Raw genomic sequence first — 14273 nt, forward strand, 5'->3', positions numbered from 1 at the left:
TGTGCTCTTCCTCATCTTCACCAGATGTTCCAGCTTCTCTCTCCCTCCCGCCCTGGGGTCTGTGCTCGGAGAGGCCCTCCCGGATCGCCCTGCCTCAGAGACCCACCAACCCCACCCCTGCTGCCCCCCTCTCCCCATCCTCCTGTATCCTCTTCATGGTGCTTGCCTATCTGGTGTGATATATTTGCTTTTTTTTTTTTTTAACTATCATTCTCCTCTATTAGAATCAAAGCTCCAGAAGGGCAGGGAACTGTCCATTTAGTTCACTGTTGTTTTCGTAGTGCCTAGAACAGTGCCAGGCTCACCGTCGGCACCCGGTCCATTGAGGAGAAGTTCATGAGAGCATGAGTGGGAGGGTGTGAGTGTCACAGAGAAGGCAATACTTTCATGTCCTAGTCGGAGATTTTCATCTCATTCCTTTATTAACTACTCTGACAGTCCAACCGTGAATACTTCTCATTTTCTAGGCCATAGAAATAAGTGTAGTAAGAAAATCTAATTAAATAGAAAATATTGACCCAGTGGGCCAGGAGAATCACACTGGCACTTTTTTTTAGATAAAATTTACATACCATAAAATTCACCCTTTTAAATTGTACAATCCAGTGGTTTCTAGTATATTCACAGAATTGTGCCAGTGTCCCCACTTTCTGATACCAGAACATTTTCATCATCCCATTCCCATGAGCAGTCACTCCTCATTTCCCCTCCCCCAGCCCCTGGCAACCACTGATTTTTGTCTCTGTGGTTTGCCTATTCTGGACATTGCATATAAATGGAATCATAATATGTGACCTTAGTTCATCATTGTTGCAGCATGAATCAGTACTTCATTCCTTTTTATGGGTGAATAATATTTCATTGTATGTATAGACCACATTTTGTTTATCCATTCATCAGTTGATGGACAATTGGATTGCTTTCACTTAGGGGAGCTATAGGGTATTGAAATCTAGGGTACGATACAGGACTTTAGACAAGTTCTCCAGGTAGTTTATTTTCATAACACAAAATCAATGTAGGTATGAAAAACTAGGAATGTCCATCTATGAAACTGCTATTTCAGTGTTCTAAATCAGAAAAAAAAGAAACTTGATATCAAAAGTAGCTCAAACCAAGCAGCATCCAAATCACCTTACCAATCCAAAACACTTTAGCAATGACAGGGTTTGAAAGGAATTCCTAAGTAATTCCAGCCCCAGAAGAGCAGATCCCAAGTCTCCCTCTGCATTTGTCTGGGGAACTGCCAAAGCCAGCCAGCCTCAGCAGAACCAGTTGACAAGGGGTGCTGTCTGAGGAACCTAAATCCAGCCAAGTCCAGAGAAAATGTGCTTTCTCTTCTTAAGAGATAATAACATATAGCATAAATTGTGTTTTAACATTCTGCTTTTTTTTGTCTTGTTTTTATTTTTACATAAGGAGTTTTTGTTTTCTTTAGCGTTTGAGAGGATGGGGTACAGAAAAAATAGAAATAACTATGTAATGTTTGGCTAAATATTCATTCATTCACTTGCTTCAGCGTTTCTCAAAATATGGTCACCTGAGAATACTCAAGACCTTTTCAGGTCCATGAATGAGGTCAAAATTTAATAGTTTCAAACTTTTTATATTATCAAGACATTATTTGTCTTTTTCATTGCTGATGCAAGAGGAATAGTGTGTAAAATTGCTGGTACCTTGACACAAACAGGGGTACAATTGTATTGTAGTCATTCTTCACTGCCATGCACCCATGTTAAAAAAACAACCCCGAAAAGCTATTTCACTTAAGAATGCCCTTGAAGAAGCTGTAAACCTAATACTTTTATTAAATCCTGAAACTCGATACACATGTTATGAATATTCTGTGTGACAAAATGGGAAGTATGCGTAAAGCACTTCGGCTGCGTACCAACATGCAGCAGCTTTATCAAGGTGGAGTGTCTTGAGGCTTGTTTGAGTTGTGAGCTGAGCCAGCTACTTCCATGAGGTTACAGAATCGTGCATAAGTAAAAGATCCATTCAAAATGCAAAATGGACCAATGGATTTTTTTTAAGGTTAGGTGTATTTTTTTTTTGTAACATGGTTTATACCATTATGTAAGTTTTGTGTGTACAACAGTATATCTCTACTTCAATATGCACGACAGCATGCTTCCCACCAAAACAGTTTCAGATTCTACACTGCTACTAACCTTTAGGAAACTATCTCCGCCACTGTAAGAAACTTCTTGAGTTTTAAAGTAGTATCAAGGAATACCACAGTTATTAGAAAAAATTACTAAAATACTTGTCTCCTTTATAACTCCATCTCTCTGTGAATTTGGATTTCCCTCATATATGTCAACCAAAACAATATGAGAATCCAGCTCTTTTAACCCAGACATTAAAGAGATTGTAAAAATGTAAAACAGTGCCAATTTTCTCACTAATTTTTTTGTTTGGGAGAATAGTTATGTTTCATAAAATCTGTTTTTATGTTACATATATAGGGTATATTACTGTTAGGTAAATCAATACAAATTTTTTTAATTTCTGTCTTAATTTCTAATTTAGTAAATATTGGTAGATATAAACCACATAAACAAAAGCTTTGAGGGGTTCTTAAAATTTTTTAAGAGTGTAAAGGGGTCCAGAGACCGGAAAGTTTTAGCACGAATAATTTACCTAAATCATCCAAATGCCAAACCTGATAAACGCAACAACAGGCTTTTAACTTTTTTCCTCGGTTCGATTTTGAAATGAATCTCCAGCTTTTGACAAACCAGTGATGACTAGAAGGTTGAGTTGGACCCAACTATGATTATTTTTGATAACTTGCTTATATTGATTAAGGGACCTAACCAGTGTGCCACATAGCAGAAGCATGGAAGTCCAGAAGTAATCACAAGATGCTTTCAGTTATTTTGTAGATTTGAGTTTGCTAATTTGGTTCTATGAAAGTTCACAGATTAATTTCAGACATTTATGTCTGTCCACAACATACCCACAAGACATGTAAGCATGCCAGATCCTGTGTCCTTCATCATGGGATACTCCATAGAGAAAGGTAGTCTCCTAGGTTTCTGGGCTGCCCCTTAAGCAGCGCTTCGTGGCTACTTTTATCTGAAAACCTTAGAGGGGAGGCAGGGTCACACTGTGGAGCATGGCTGGGTGCTTTATATATTCAACTTATTGTAATCTCAAAACTCCTCCAAAGTAGGGAGTTTCACTCAACCTTTTAAGTGGAGAAACTGAATTCAATGGAGATTGATTACAAATAAACCAAGACGATACAAGTTGTAACAGAACCTCTCCTGGTCTGTATGTCCAAAGCTCACCTGGCTCTCCTTGTTTCTTCATACCAGCACCATGCTCCATGTCTCCTCTCAGTTTACTCTAACATATTTTGTACTTCCATATTAGGCTTTGAATAAATATTGTCAAATATGTGCATAAGTAAAATACTGTATGACACATACCACGGGTTTTAAGTTTTTCTATGGTACCAATGATTAAATTATTGTTATTTTTTAATTTTTTATTTGATTTTTTTGGGGTTCTTTTTTTTTAACATCTTTATTGGAGTATAATTGCTTTACAATGGTGTGTTAGTTTCTGCTTTATAACAAAGTGAATCTGTTATACATATACATATGTTCCCATATCTCTTCCCTCTTGCGTCTCCCTCCCTCCCACCCTCCCTATCCCACCCCTCTAGGTGGTCACAAAGCACCAAGCTGATCTCCCTGTGCTATGCGGCTGCTTCCCACTAGCTATCTATTTTGGTATCTACGTTTAGTTTAGTGATTTTAGTTTGTCAGTACCACTCCCTTCATCTAAAGCCATGTTTGTTAGTCATTGCTAGAAAAACAAAATACCTTTAGATGTACCCCTGAATTCAGCCAGATCCTCAAAGAGCCATGTGCCTGGAATTATATTGGTGCTCCCCAGCCCTCTGTAAGTTGCTTTTTTGGTCCAATGCCAACAACTTTGAGAGATAGTAAGAAGGCTCCCTAAAGCCCTCACCTATACTGTTAACAAAGTTCTTTATTAAGGGTTCAGAATGCCTTCTGTCTTACTTCCCATAGCATTAAGCTCCACTTGAACGATTTTTTTTTTTTTAATCTCACGAACCCTGAGAATTGGTTAACAAGTCCAGTTTCCTTCTTCATGTTGACTGTTGGAAATTTGATTTTCACTTGTTACCCATGTTAAGCAACTTTATGAGACTTCATACAGTGTTCTGTTAAATTAGCCTCGTTTCTGGCTCCATTGTATGGCTCTTGGTTCCCCTTCTTTTGTTCAGCACTCCTAAATTGACTTGTCTTTGAAAGGATTCTGAAAGGACCTCAATTATTTTCAGTTCTAGCAAGTCTCTCTTCTTTTCATGCAGGTACTGTATTTGGAAATGGGAAGACCTCTGATTACCTGCTGTTGGGAAACTTCGTTTACACTGTGAGTGTGGAACATTTGCCTCATTTGCATATAAAATTGAATTTTCATATGAGCTCATTTTCAAATTTAAATGTGCGCATTTCTGGATTTACACTTCCTCTTAAAAATGAAATGAGATGTTTCGACTAGTAAGAGATTATTTTATATTAGGGTATAAAAATGTCATTTAGGTTCACTGACTTTATAGGCCTTTGGTTGCTCTTATTTTCAATATTCCTTCTTTACACTTATTGCCTCACTTTCCCTTTTTCTCTTCCTTGTCCCTTCTTCCTCAGTTTTATTTTACTGCCCTTGTTCATATTTTTTTTTGCTTTCCTAAATTTATGGTAAATAGTACCATTCTACTTGGGTGTCTAACCAATAATTATTCTAGAACTTAATGAAAATAAAGTTGGGAGAGAAATCTCCACTCTTTTGAGACGTTTAACCCACGCAAGGCATGGATCTCGCTGTGTTTACTCACTATGTCAAACACTTACGGAGGATGCACAGTTGAGTGTGAGCTGCACCCTGCCATTAAAGAACCAAAACAGGTTTTAAAACCATTTTTCCCTCTAAGGTCAAAAGCTCCACTTGGATGCAAATGCTCAAGGTCACACAGTTAGTTTCTAATAAAAGTTTACTCCAACCTTGAACTCTGAATTCTCCAGCCAGTGTCCTTTCCTCTCCATGGCCCCCAAGTGGGGGCAGTGTGCTGTCCTAAATACTAAGTGGCCATTGGTACGGCTGACTCAGTTGGTGGAAAAACTATAATACAATGTTTAAATAACTGAATAATAGGAAGTTAAGACCATTAAGTAACAGAGGGATTAAGGTTTTGGCAAATCGAGGCTCTCCTTTCCATTGACCTCAATGAAGTAGTTAAAAAAAGTAAAAAAAGGGAAAACACATTTCAGGGGCTAGTGGTTTGTTCTCGTACAACACGAGTGCAAAACAGAAATAATACTTGATGGACTAAGTTTAGAAATAAAGTAGGTGTCATAGATATCTCTGAGGGACTTTAAAGTATCCAAGGCTTAAGAGAGAGTGTTTCTTTAACTTTGTGTCAAAAATCTCTCTTGTTTTAGAATTTTTTATATAGCTTAAATTAAACACTTAAATTTTAACAAGAGTTTTATTTCTACAGATATTTATCCTAAATTGCTATTAGATAATCCGCTGAGAAAGCTCAAATGCTTCACTTTGTCCTGACTTTATGACACCACTGGAAAGCATCTAATACTGTGTACAAACCCTTACAGTGCCCCAAAGTAGGACTGTGCCCTTGAAGCTCTCACCACTGATCACCAGTGCTAGGCAAGCGTCACACTTCCATCCCGGCAAACTACTGAAAGTGCCCCAAATTCCTTTGGCTACTAACAGTATTTAATATTTTTGATTATAAATAGATAATAATAGATAATGCTGCAGTGCTAAGCACTGTTCTTGGTGTTTTACCTACAGAGTAGGTAAGCTTTATCAATCCCAGTTTACAGATGAAGGAGCTGCGACACAGAGAGGTCAAGCAATTTGCCTTGTGCCTTATCAGAACAGTTAATAAATGATGGAGTCTTGAGCACAAATAGTCTGACTCCAGGACAATATAGACTGACTCCATTTAGCCATTATGCTATCCTATGGAAAACACAGGGCAGTTCATTAAACCCGGGTCCCCCTACTTTAGAATTAGTAGCATGGGCACCAGTGACAATGGGTGTGTACAGCATGGAGATGTAACAGGCTCTTACATTCTACTCTGCAGGGTTTCAGGTAAGTAAAGTTACAGAGTAAGTGTTCAGATTTCTAAATATCCAGTTATATTACTTTTACAATTTATCTTTAAAATTTAGAAAATGGAGGCTTTAAGTACTACAGTTGATAAAAAATAAAATTAAAGCAGGATTGGAAACCCAAGATTACTATAGATGATTCTCCATCGCTATTCATGAATTGTACACGAAGTAGCCAGGCCCATGCTCAGAAGCTCATGGCTGGACTGTCAGCCAGTGAGGGTGAGGGGAAGGCAGGGAAGGGAGTCGGGAATGTGATGCTGTAAATGGCAGTTCCAGCCGGTCGTGATCGTGATGTTCAGCCACCCAGCTAACTCACTTGTTTCTTTGCTTGTTGGACGTACAAGTCAAGCTGTGAATAATCTACCAGTCCAATCTGATGAACTATCATATTTATGAAATAAAATAACATCTCCCTTCTGCTTTAGTTTGTGGTGATAACTGTGTGTTTGAAAGCTGGATTGGAGACATCATATTGGACCTGGGTAAGAGAATCTTTAGTCACAACCAAGGAATATCACATTTACTTATGTGTCATCACTAATTTTTGTTGTTGTTTTTCGTTCTAACTGCATGTGTCCCTTTACCCTAGTTCCACAGGTTGTTCATTATAGTGAGGGGGGGGGCGCAGTCAGGAATGGACTGGGGGGAACTGGAGACTCTAGTGTGGAAAAACTGAGTAAAACTTAAATAAGTCTATTTACCACAAGACTTCTCAATAGCCCTTAATATATTGTTGTACATTGTAAATATCCCTGGAAGGGAGGAAGCCTTCAAACTTATTGACTAGGAATCTTTTCTTAGTAGAGTGTGTCTCAAGACTGGCAGAAAACTCATTGGAAAATGATTCTGAAGGCCAAAAATATCAGAGAAAGATTTGTCCTCAGACATTTGTAGATATCCAGTCCAAATAAAACAAGTTCCATTTTAGATATGTTAATACTGAAGTACATTCACATCCAGGTAGAGAGACCCAATAAATATAAAGCAAGTGAGATGCTCAAGGGAAAGATGGGCACAAGAAATTTGGATTTGACAGTCATCAACACAGAGATTAATATTCACACAAGTGTCTTAGCATCTTTCAGTGAGAGCATATGGAGCAAAAACTAAGGAGGCTTAAAGATGGTAGTGGATAAAAAAGGTAAGAGTGAAAGGTGAGACCCTCCAAAGTGGGTAGAGGAGGAACGGTTCTATATGCCAGTACCACCAGCATTATAACCGGTGTGGAAGAGATGAGTGTTTAATGAAAGATCCAATTAAAACATGCATTTATTTAGTTAATAATTGCCATAGGTAGGGCTTCCCTGGTGGCGCAGTGGTTGAGAGTCCGCCTGCCGATGCAGGGGACACGGGTTCGTGCCCCTGTCTGGGAAGATCCCACATGCTGCGGAGCGGCTGGGTCCGTGCGCCATGGCTGCTGAGCCTGCGCATCCGGAGCCTGTGCTCCGCAACGGGAGAGGCCACAGCAGTGAGAAGCCCGCGTACCGCAAAAAAAATAAAAAATAAAAAAATAATTGCCATAGGTAATATCTTATGGATGTAGTAAAAAAAATTAATAAGGAAATTTGTGAAAGCTTCATCAGTGTGGGAGTCCTCCATCTACCTGAAGGTCCTTTAACTCAGATTCTCTTCCTTCACAGTTCAGCCACATAGCGATCTGGGGCAGCATCGCACTCTGGGTGGTGTTTTTTGGAATCTACTCATCTCTGTGGCCTGCTGTCCCCATGGCCCCTGATATGTCAGGAGAGGTAATGTATCCTAATCACTCATGATCTAACAAACCCTAAAAATTGGTATTCATTAATGAGCCATAATTACTTGGCTTGGGTTTATATTAAAATAGTATTTGTCAATTTTAAAAGCTATTTTTAAACTCCACAGCTGTGAGTATAAAAATTGAGAGAATATTTTAAACTTGGACGTTTTACTTAAATCTGACTTACCCTTTCGTAAGCATAGCTGGGTTAATAAAATGTGGTTGTCAGGAGCTTGAATCATGTTAAGAATATCCATATAGGGCTTCCCTGGTGGCGCAGTGGTTGAGAGTCCGCCTGCCGATGCAGGGGACACGGGTTCGTGCCCCAGTCCGGGATGATCCCACATGCCGCGGAGCGGCTGGGCCTGTGAGCCACGGCCGCTGAGCCTGCGCGTCCAGAGCCTGTGCTCTGCAACGGGAGGGGCCACAACAGTGAGAAGCCCGCGTACCACAAAAAAAAAAAAAAAAAAAAAAAAAAAGAATATCCATATAGAGGATGCCATTTTAAAATTGGACCATCAATCCACACATACTTTTTGAACAAGAGATTTGGGGAAATGATGAGCTTATGTCTTGGGACAGTCTGTCTTTTTTTTGTTGTTATCTCTTATTCTAAAGAAAAGGCTACTGTCACTAGATTAAATGCACTTTTAGAGTTGTCTTAATGACATCAGTTCGGTTTTCATTTTGAAAGAGTTAGGATATCTGACATTTCAGCCTTATCATGGTCCGGTTTCAATTCCGTCTGTCACTTTCTTGTTACACTGGTAGGAACTGAGTTATTAGGTGTTTGTGGGGGAGTGTCACAAGATCTCCTTTCTCGTGCAGAAGAGATTCCAGCAGTAGGAGGGTGTATGATTTCAATTGCAGGAAATTTGACATAAAATGTATAAAAGAAAATGTGGAAAACATTTCAGGATTTCCTGTGACCTCACAGTAACTTGCAAATCAAGGTAATGTGAGCTCCGTTACAGTACATTGTTTTCCTGCAGTCATAGGAAACCTTTCCAGGGGTTTCCATTATTTGTTTCCCTAAGTACTGCCTGAGTACCTTTCACTTTTGACAGTCTGGTTTATAGATCATGTTCATGAAATTTTATCTGACAGCATCCTGCTTTTTATAAATTAGCAGAATGCAGGCACATTAAAAAAACAATTTTGTGGTTAAATTTATTAGAGAGAAGCATTACATACTATTACAGCAAAACCAGACATATCAAGGAGCATGTACTTCCTTCCACCCAAAGGGAAGGCTTCTTCTAAAACATGTACTGTGAACTTGAGAAAATTTACAGCATGTATTTTGAGGAGAAAAGAGAGAAAGCTGTGAAGGCATCTCTTCCTTCCCTTGGTTTGAGTCCTTTTTTCCTGAAGAAATAAAATCAAAGACTGTGTATGTCTGCTGATGCCACTTTGGAAATTCCAATTCTATTCTTTGTTTTTATTTGATGTGCGCTGTCCGATTCGACCTGCTTTTCCCCCAAGGTCAATTCTAACTTAGTATCTTTTTCATTAGACCTCATGTCCGAATATTTTATTTTCAAAATGAGTGACACAAAAGATTTTGAAATCGAGATAGTTTGAGCAGCTGTAGCCAATCGCTTTGAAGACACGAACAGTTTTTGACCACCTACTTCTAGGACAAGTGTGAAGTTTGACTGGCTTTTAGCCAACCAAATATAATTCTACCCTTGCCTGTAGAATTCCTGGTATTACCCAAACACAAAACTTAATATCATCTCTTGAGATTTGCGGTGATGCTGTGTTTAATTCAAAGTGAAATGGATGTCAGTACCCCATCACATTTCTGTTCACTTCGTATACAGTGCGAAGTGCTAACAGGGCTTCTTTTTCTTGTTCTTTTATTGCTACTGATACTTTGAATATAATGTTTAAATAGCTGGTGCTCCATCGAAAATAGGAAGAATGGATTAATTCAGCTGTAGGCTTGGCTAGCTTGTCCAAAATGTAAATCTGTTTAATGTATTTAAAGAAGAGAATAATAATTTAAATTTATTTAGTACTTACTGTTTGCAAAGCATCTTGGTATGCATGTGTGTGTAAATGAGCCTCATGACAACTGCAAAAAAAAGAAGATAACAAGAACGCCACTCACATTCCCAAGGAGTGATAGTCTACGTTAACTGTTTCCTAGGCACTAGGGTTTTAGGACCCAAAAATGTTGTGGCAGTACTTAATTTTTGAACATTTTTATTGTGCATAGTCACTAGTTCTATTACAATCCAGTTAATTTCAGAAAGAAGTAACTACCCTTAGATTTACATTTTTAATCTTAAAATTCTATGTTTCAGTCAAGAATATAGCCAAATACATATATGTGAAACATTCATTTATGTGCCAATAGTTATATCTGTATGTGTGTGTATATATATGTATATATATAACTGACCAACCATCCTGAATAAAACTTACCTGTTCATCTGTTAATTTTCATAGCAATATACTATTATAATATATTTTACATATATATTATCATAATTACATGTAGTAATATAGTGTTGTAAATAACACCAGGATAAGTACAAATATTAGCATTCCCGGACCTGACATGTTTTACGTAATCCGTTTAATGAAACACAGCACAAGGCATCCCCCAGAACATAACGCTATTCCAAAGCATTCCTGGTGTGGTGAAGGCAACTTTCTGTCACCACCACCAGGTCATGAGTGTCTAATCCAAGGACCATACCCCTAGGACTTCAGTTTTTTCCTGTATTGGTTTGGCAGCAGTTCCTTCCAAAACTAAATAACTAAATATGTCCGTATGTTTGGGTTGTCTAAAGGTGTAATAAGGGCACCCAGCTTAGTACAACATTAATAGAGGTGGGTAGGCAAGACCGAAAATAGCAGCCCCATTCCCCCCATCCTGGTTCAGGTGATATTTTGGAGGATGAGGTACTGTGTGGTTTTAAAAGGCATTCACACAATAGAGAAGTTCTTCAAAAAGAAACCAAGATCTGGGAAAAATAACACCAAAAATACCTAAGGTATATTGAACACTTTAAGTACTTGATGTGCATTCATTCAATCGATTTAACAATTATTTGTTGAGATTCTTCTGTGGGTCAGGCACTGTGGATTCATTAGTGAATAAATAAACAAAAATCCATGACCTTCTCAACTTTTCTACTGAAAGGAGACAGGCAAATAAAATAATTAAGTGAAATATATAGACCAATGTAAGCACTGTAGAGAACACAGCAGGCAAGAGAAACCGAGAACCATGATTTCCATTGTTTCCCATAGCGCCTTGTGGCTTTTACTCATGGTCAAATAAAGAGCCATTGGAGGGGCTTGAGAGAGGGGTGTCATGATCTGACATGTTTTCACAGCAGGACTATGACTGCTGTGTTATGAACCACTTAGGACATTATTGCAGTAACCCAGGCCAGAGGTAATGGTGGCTTGGGCCAGGAGGGCGGCAGTGGTGAAAGTGGTCAGAGTCCGAATCTAGTTTGAAGGTAGCATTAATAGGATTTGCTGACAGATGGGACGTGAGGAGTGAGAGGAAAAGAAGTCAAGGTGGATGCCATCGTGTTGGCCGTGACCTTCAGGACGTGCTTGTCCTCAGCTCACTGTATCCTCCCAGCAAACTTGTTACCATACCTGTTTTACAGGTGAGAAAACAGAGGCATAGAGAAGTTAAGTACCTCATCTGATACCCCACTGGTACTAAGTGACAGAGGTACGCTTTGACTTAGCTGTATGGTCCCGGGGTCAGCTACCTTATACACTGCCCAGTGCTGCTTCTCTGATCATAGTTATTCAAAGGATTCTGCAGTGTATAATCTGGAACTCAGAAGTCTGAAGGGACTGCCCCTCGTTGCAGGTATTTCAGGGATTTGTGTGGACGAGGGAATCTCTGTCTTCTTTTTCCTGACAGCACTGGTTCCCCCACGTCTCTTCCCCCTGTGGACATGTCGGTGGTCCTGGTCTTCCTCCCTCCATCCTCTACACCCTGGCCGCTGTGCCAGAATGCTCACCCTCCTCCTCACGTGTCCGCTGCCCCTCCGTGTCTTTACTGGTGGCTCTGACAGTTATGGCCTCAGGCTCCTAGTGCCCCATAAAGGTTAAGTAAAGGAGCGTGAAGTAAGTTTGTTTTCCTTGCTTGTTGTTGTTGGGGGTTTCTTTTAACATCTTTATTGGAGTATAATTGCTTTACAACGGTGTGTTAGTTTCTGCTATACAACAAAGTGAATCAGTTATACATATACATATGTTCCCGTATCTCTTCCCTCTTGCATCTCCCTCCCTCCCACCCTCCCTATCCCACCCCTCTAGGTGGTCACAAAGCACCGAGCTGATCTCCCTGTGCTCTGCGGCTGCTTCCCACTAGCTATCTATTTTACGTTTGGTAGTGTATATATGTCCATGCCACTCTCTCGCTTTGCCACAGCTTACCCTTCCCCCTCCCCACGTCCTCAAGTCCATTCTCTACGTCTGCGTCTTGTTTTGCACAAACACATGAGAAATGATAGAGTAGAGGTGACACAGAGGCAGAGTTCAGCTCAGATGAGAACATCTTGCTAACATCCAGAGATTTCCCCAACGTGGCACTTTCCAGCAGCAGAACAGAATGCTGGCCTCATGTAACCAGCCCCAGTACCAGGCAGTAGTGCTACTCAGCAGTGCCTTGTTCATCTGCACCTGCGAAGTTGCTTCCAACTCCTAGGATTCAGATTTTCTGTGGACTTCTCTTCACTGTGTTCTCTCCAGAGGAGTATCTTAAATGTTGAAGGGCACAGACTGTTCTGCTCTAGTCAATGTTAACTGGAACTCAGGGTGCAAATTATACACAAGTTAGGCAACTTACAGGTATGGATCTCATGCTTCTATATTCAGCTTGGGCGCATATTCATACATAGATCATGATTTTACAGTCATTTCCAATTTATGTCCTTGATTTGTCTTTGTAGCCCCCATCTGAAGACAGAGCCATTTCTCTCAGTATGTTGAAAGAAAATCCTTGCTCACCACGAGGGGGAGGGAAGGGAACCAATATTTATTGTGCACCGGGCATTCTTTGTTTCATTTAAATCCATATCACAAACCTTTGTGATAAGCAGAGCAATAACAGGTGACCCAGAGAATTCATCCCAGGTTTTCTTCTCAAATCCCATTGGTTGCTCTCACATCTTGAGTAACTAAATACCTTCTCTTCAGGGCCCATTCCTATTCCTTTCTCTCAGATGGGAATGCTTTCTTTTCTTCTTGCAGCCATTTTCCTTGCATTCCATTGATTTCCCTGATTTATCTGCTATTTCCCAGGATACCCAGGGCCATGATCAATTTCCCTCAGTTAGCCAGATATAAAAGCATTCCCATCTCTTTTTAAAAGTGCCAAGATTTTTAATTCTCTCTTCTTAACACCCACCTAACTCCCTCAACACACTTATAGAAATTCTGCCTCACTTTGTATCCTGGCCTCTCATATCCTCTTAATAGCAATATCAGCATATGTAATACCCAGCTCATTTTTTTTTAAATGTGTGTGTGTGTGTATATATATATATATATGGAAACCCGGAAGGCACAAGCGGAGTGGCTGGCCGTAAGATCCCGGCTTAAACGGGAGTACCTGCTTCAGTACAATGACTCCAGCTGTCATGGGGTCATTGAAGATCCTGCCTTGACTTGTTGGAGATCTATGACTATGCAAGATCAGCAAATATCTATCCCAATTTCAGACCTACTCCCGAGAGCTCTTCACTTTTAGGAACTCTGTTTGGAATTGGGCCCCTCCTCTTCTGGTATTATGTTTTCAAAACTGACAGAGATAGGAAAGAAAAACTTATCCGGGAAGGAAAATTGGATCGAACAATTAACATCTCATATGAAATCTGGCAATGATGACTATATATATACATATATATATGAAATTGAAAACCACATCATCAGAGACTGTACAGTTGCCACTCAAATGACAGCAGGGCCTCATTTACTGAGGGTCAGTCACTGTCGTAAGTACTTTTCACGTCTTCAGTCATTTAACACTGAGCATTTAACACAACACTGTGAGGTAGTTCCTATTACGCATTTCACTGACACAGAGTGTTTAAATAATTTTCCCAAGGTCACACAGCTTGTAAGTATCTGAGCTGCTGTTGGAACCCAGCCAGTCTTTTCCCTTAACCACCGTACCCACTGTTCTCTGTTGCTTTTACATTTCTTCTCTCACCTTTTCATTCCTCTGCATTTTTCTCCCAGCCTTATCAACTTCGAAGGTATAAATTCCTTTTAGTGTCAGTGCCCCAATCTAAGTACTTACTTCCATCTGGTTGGTAAACTAAGCCATCCGTTATCTGCAT

General features: G+C 39.8%; 1 protein-coding gene across 3 annotated transcripts in view; it reads left to right on the plus strand.

The window, feature by feature from the left end:
* Positions 1-14273, plus strand: part of ATP8A1 (ATPase phospholipid transporting 8A1) — a 238334-nt gene that overhangs the window by 196648 nt on the left and 27413 nt on the right. For all 3 annotated transcript variants that reach the window (XM_060110533.1, XM_060110538.1, XM_060110544.1), the window contains 3 exons: positions 4355-4416; positions 6614-6670; positions 7829-7936. In XM_060110533.1, the coding sequence (XP_059966516.1) occupies positions 4355-4416; positions 6614-6670; positions 7829-7936 (227 nt within the window). The remainder of the gene's footprint in view (positions 1-4354; positions 4417-6613; positions 6671-7828; positions 7937-14273) is intronic.

Source organism: Mesoplodon densirostris, chromosome 1 (genome assembly GCF_025265405.1).
Source record: "Mesoplodon densirostris isolate mMesDen1 chromosome 1, mMesDen1 primary haplotype, whole genome shotgun sequence".
NCBI classification, from domain to species: Eukaryota; Metazoa; Chordata; class Mammalia; order Artiodactyla; family Ziphiidae; genus Mesoplodon; species Mesoplodon densirostris.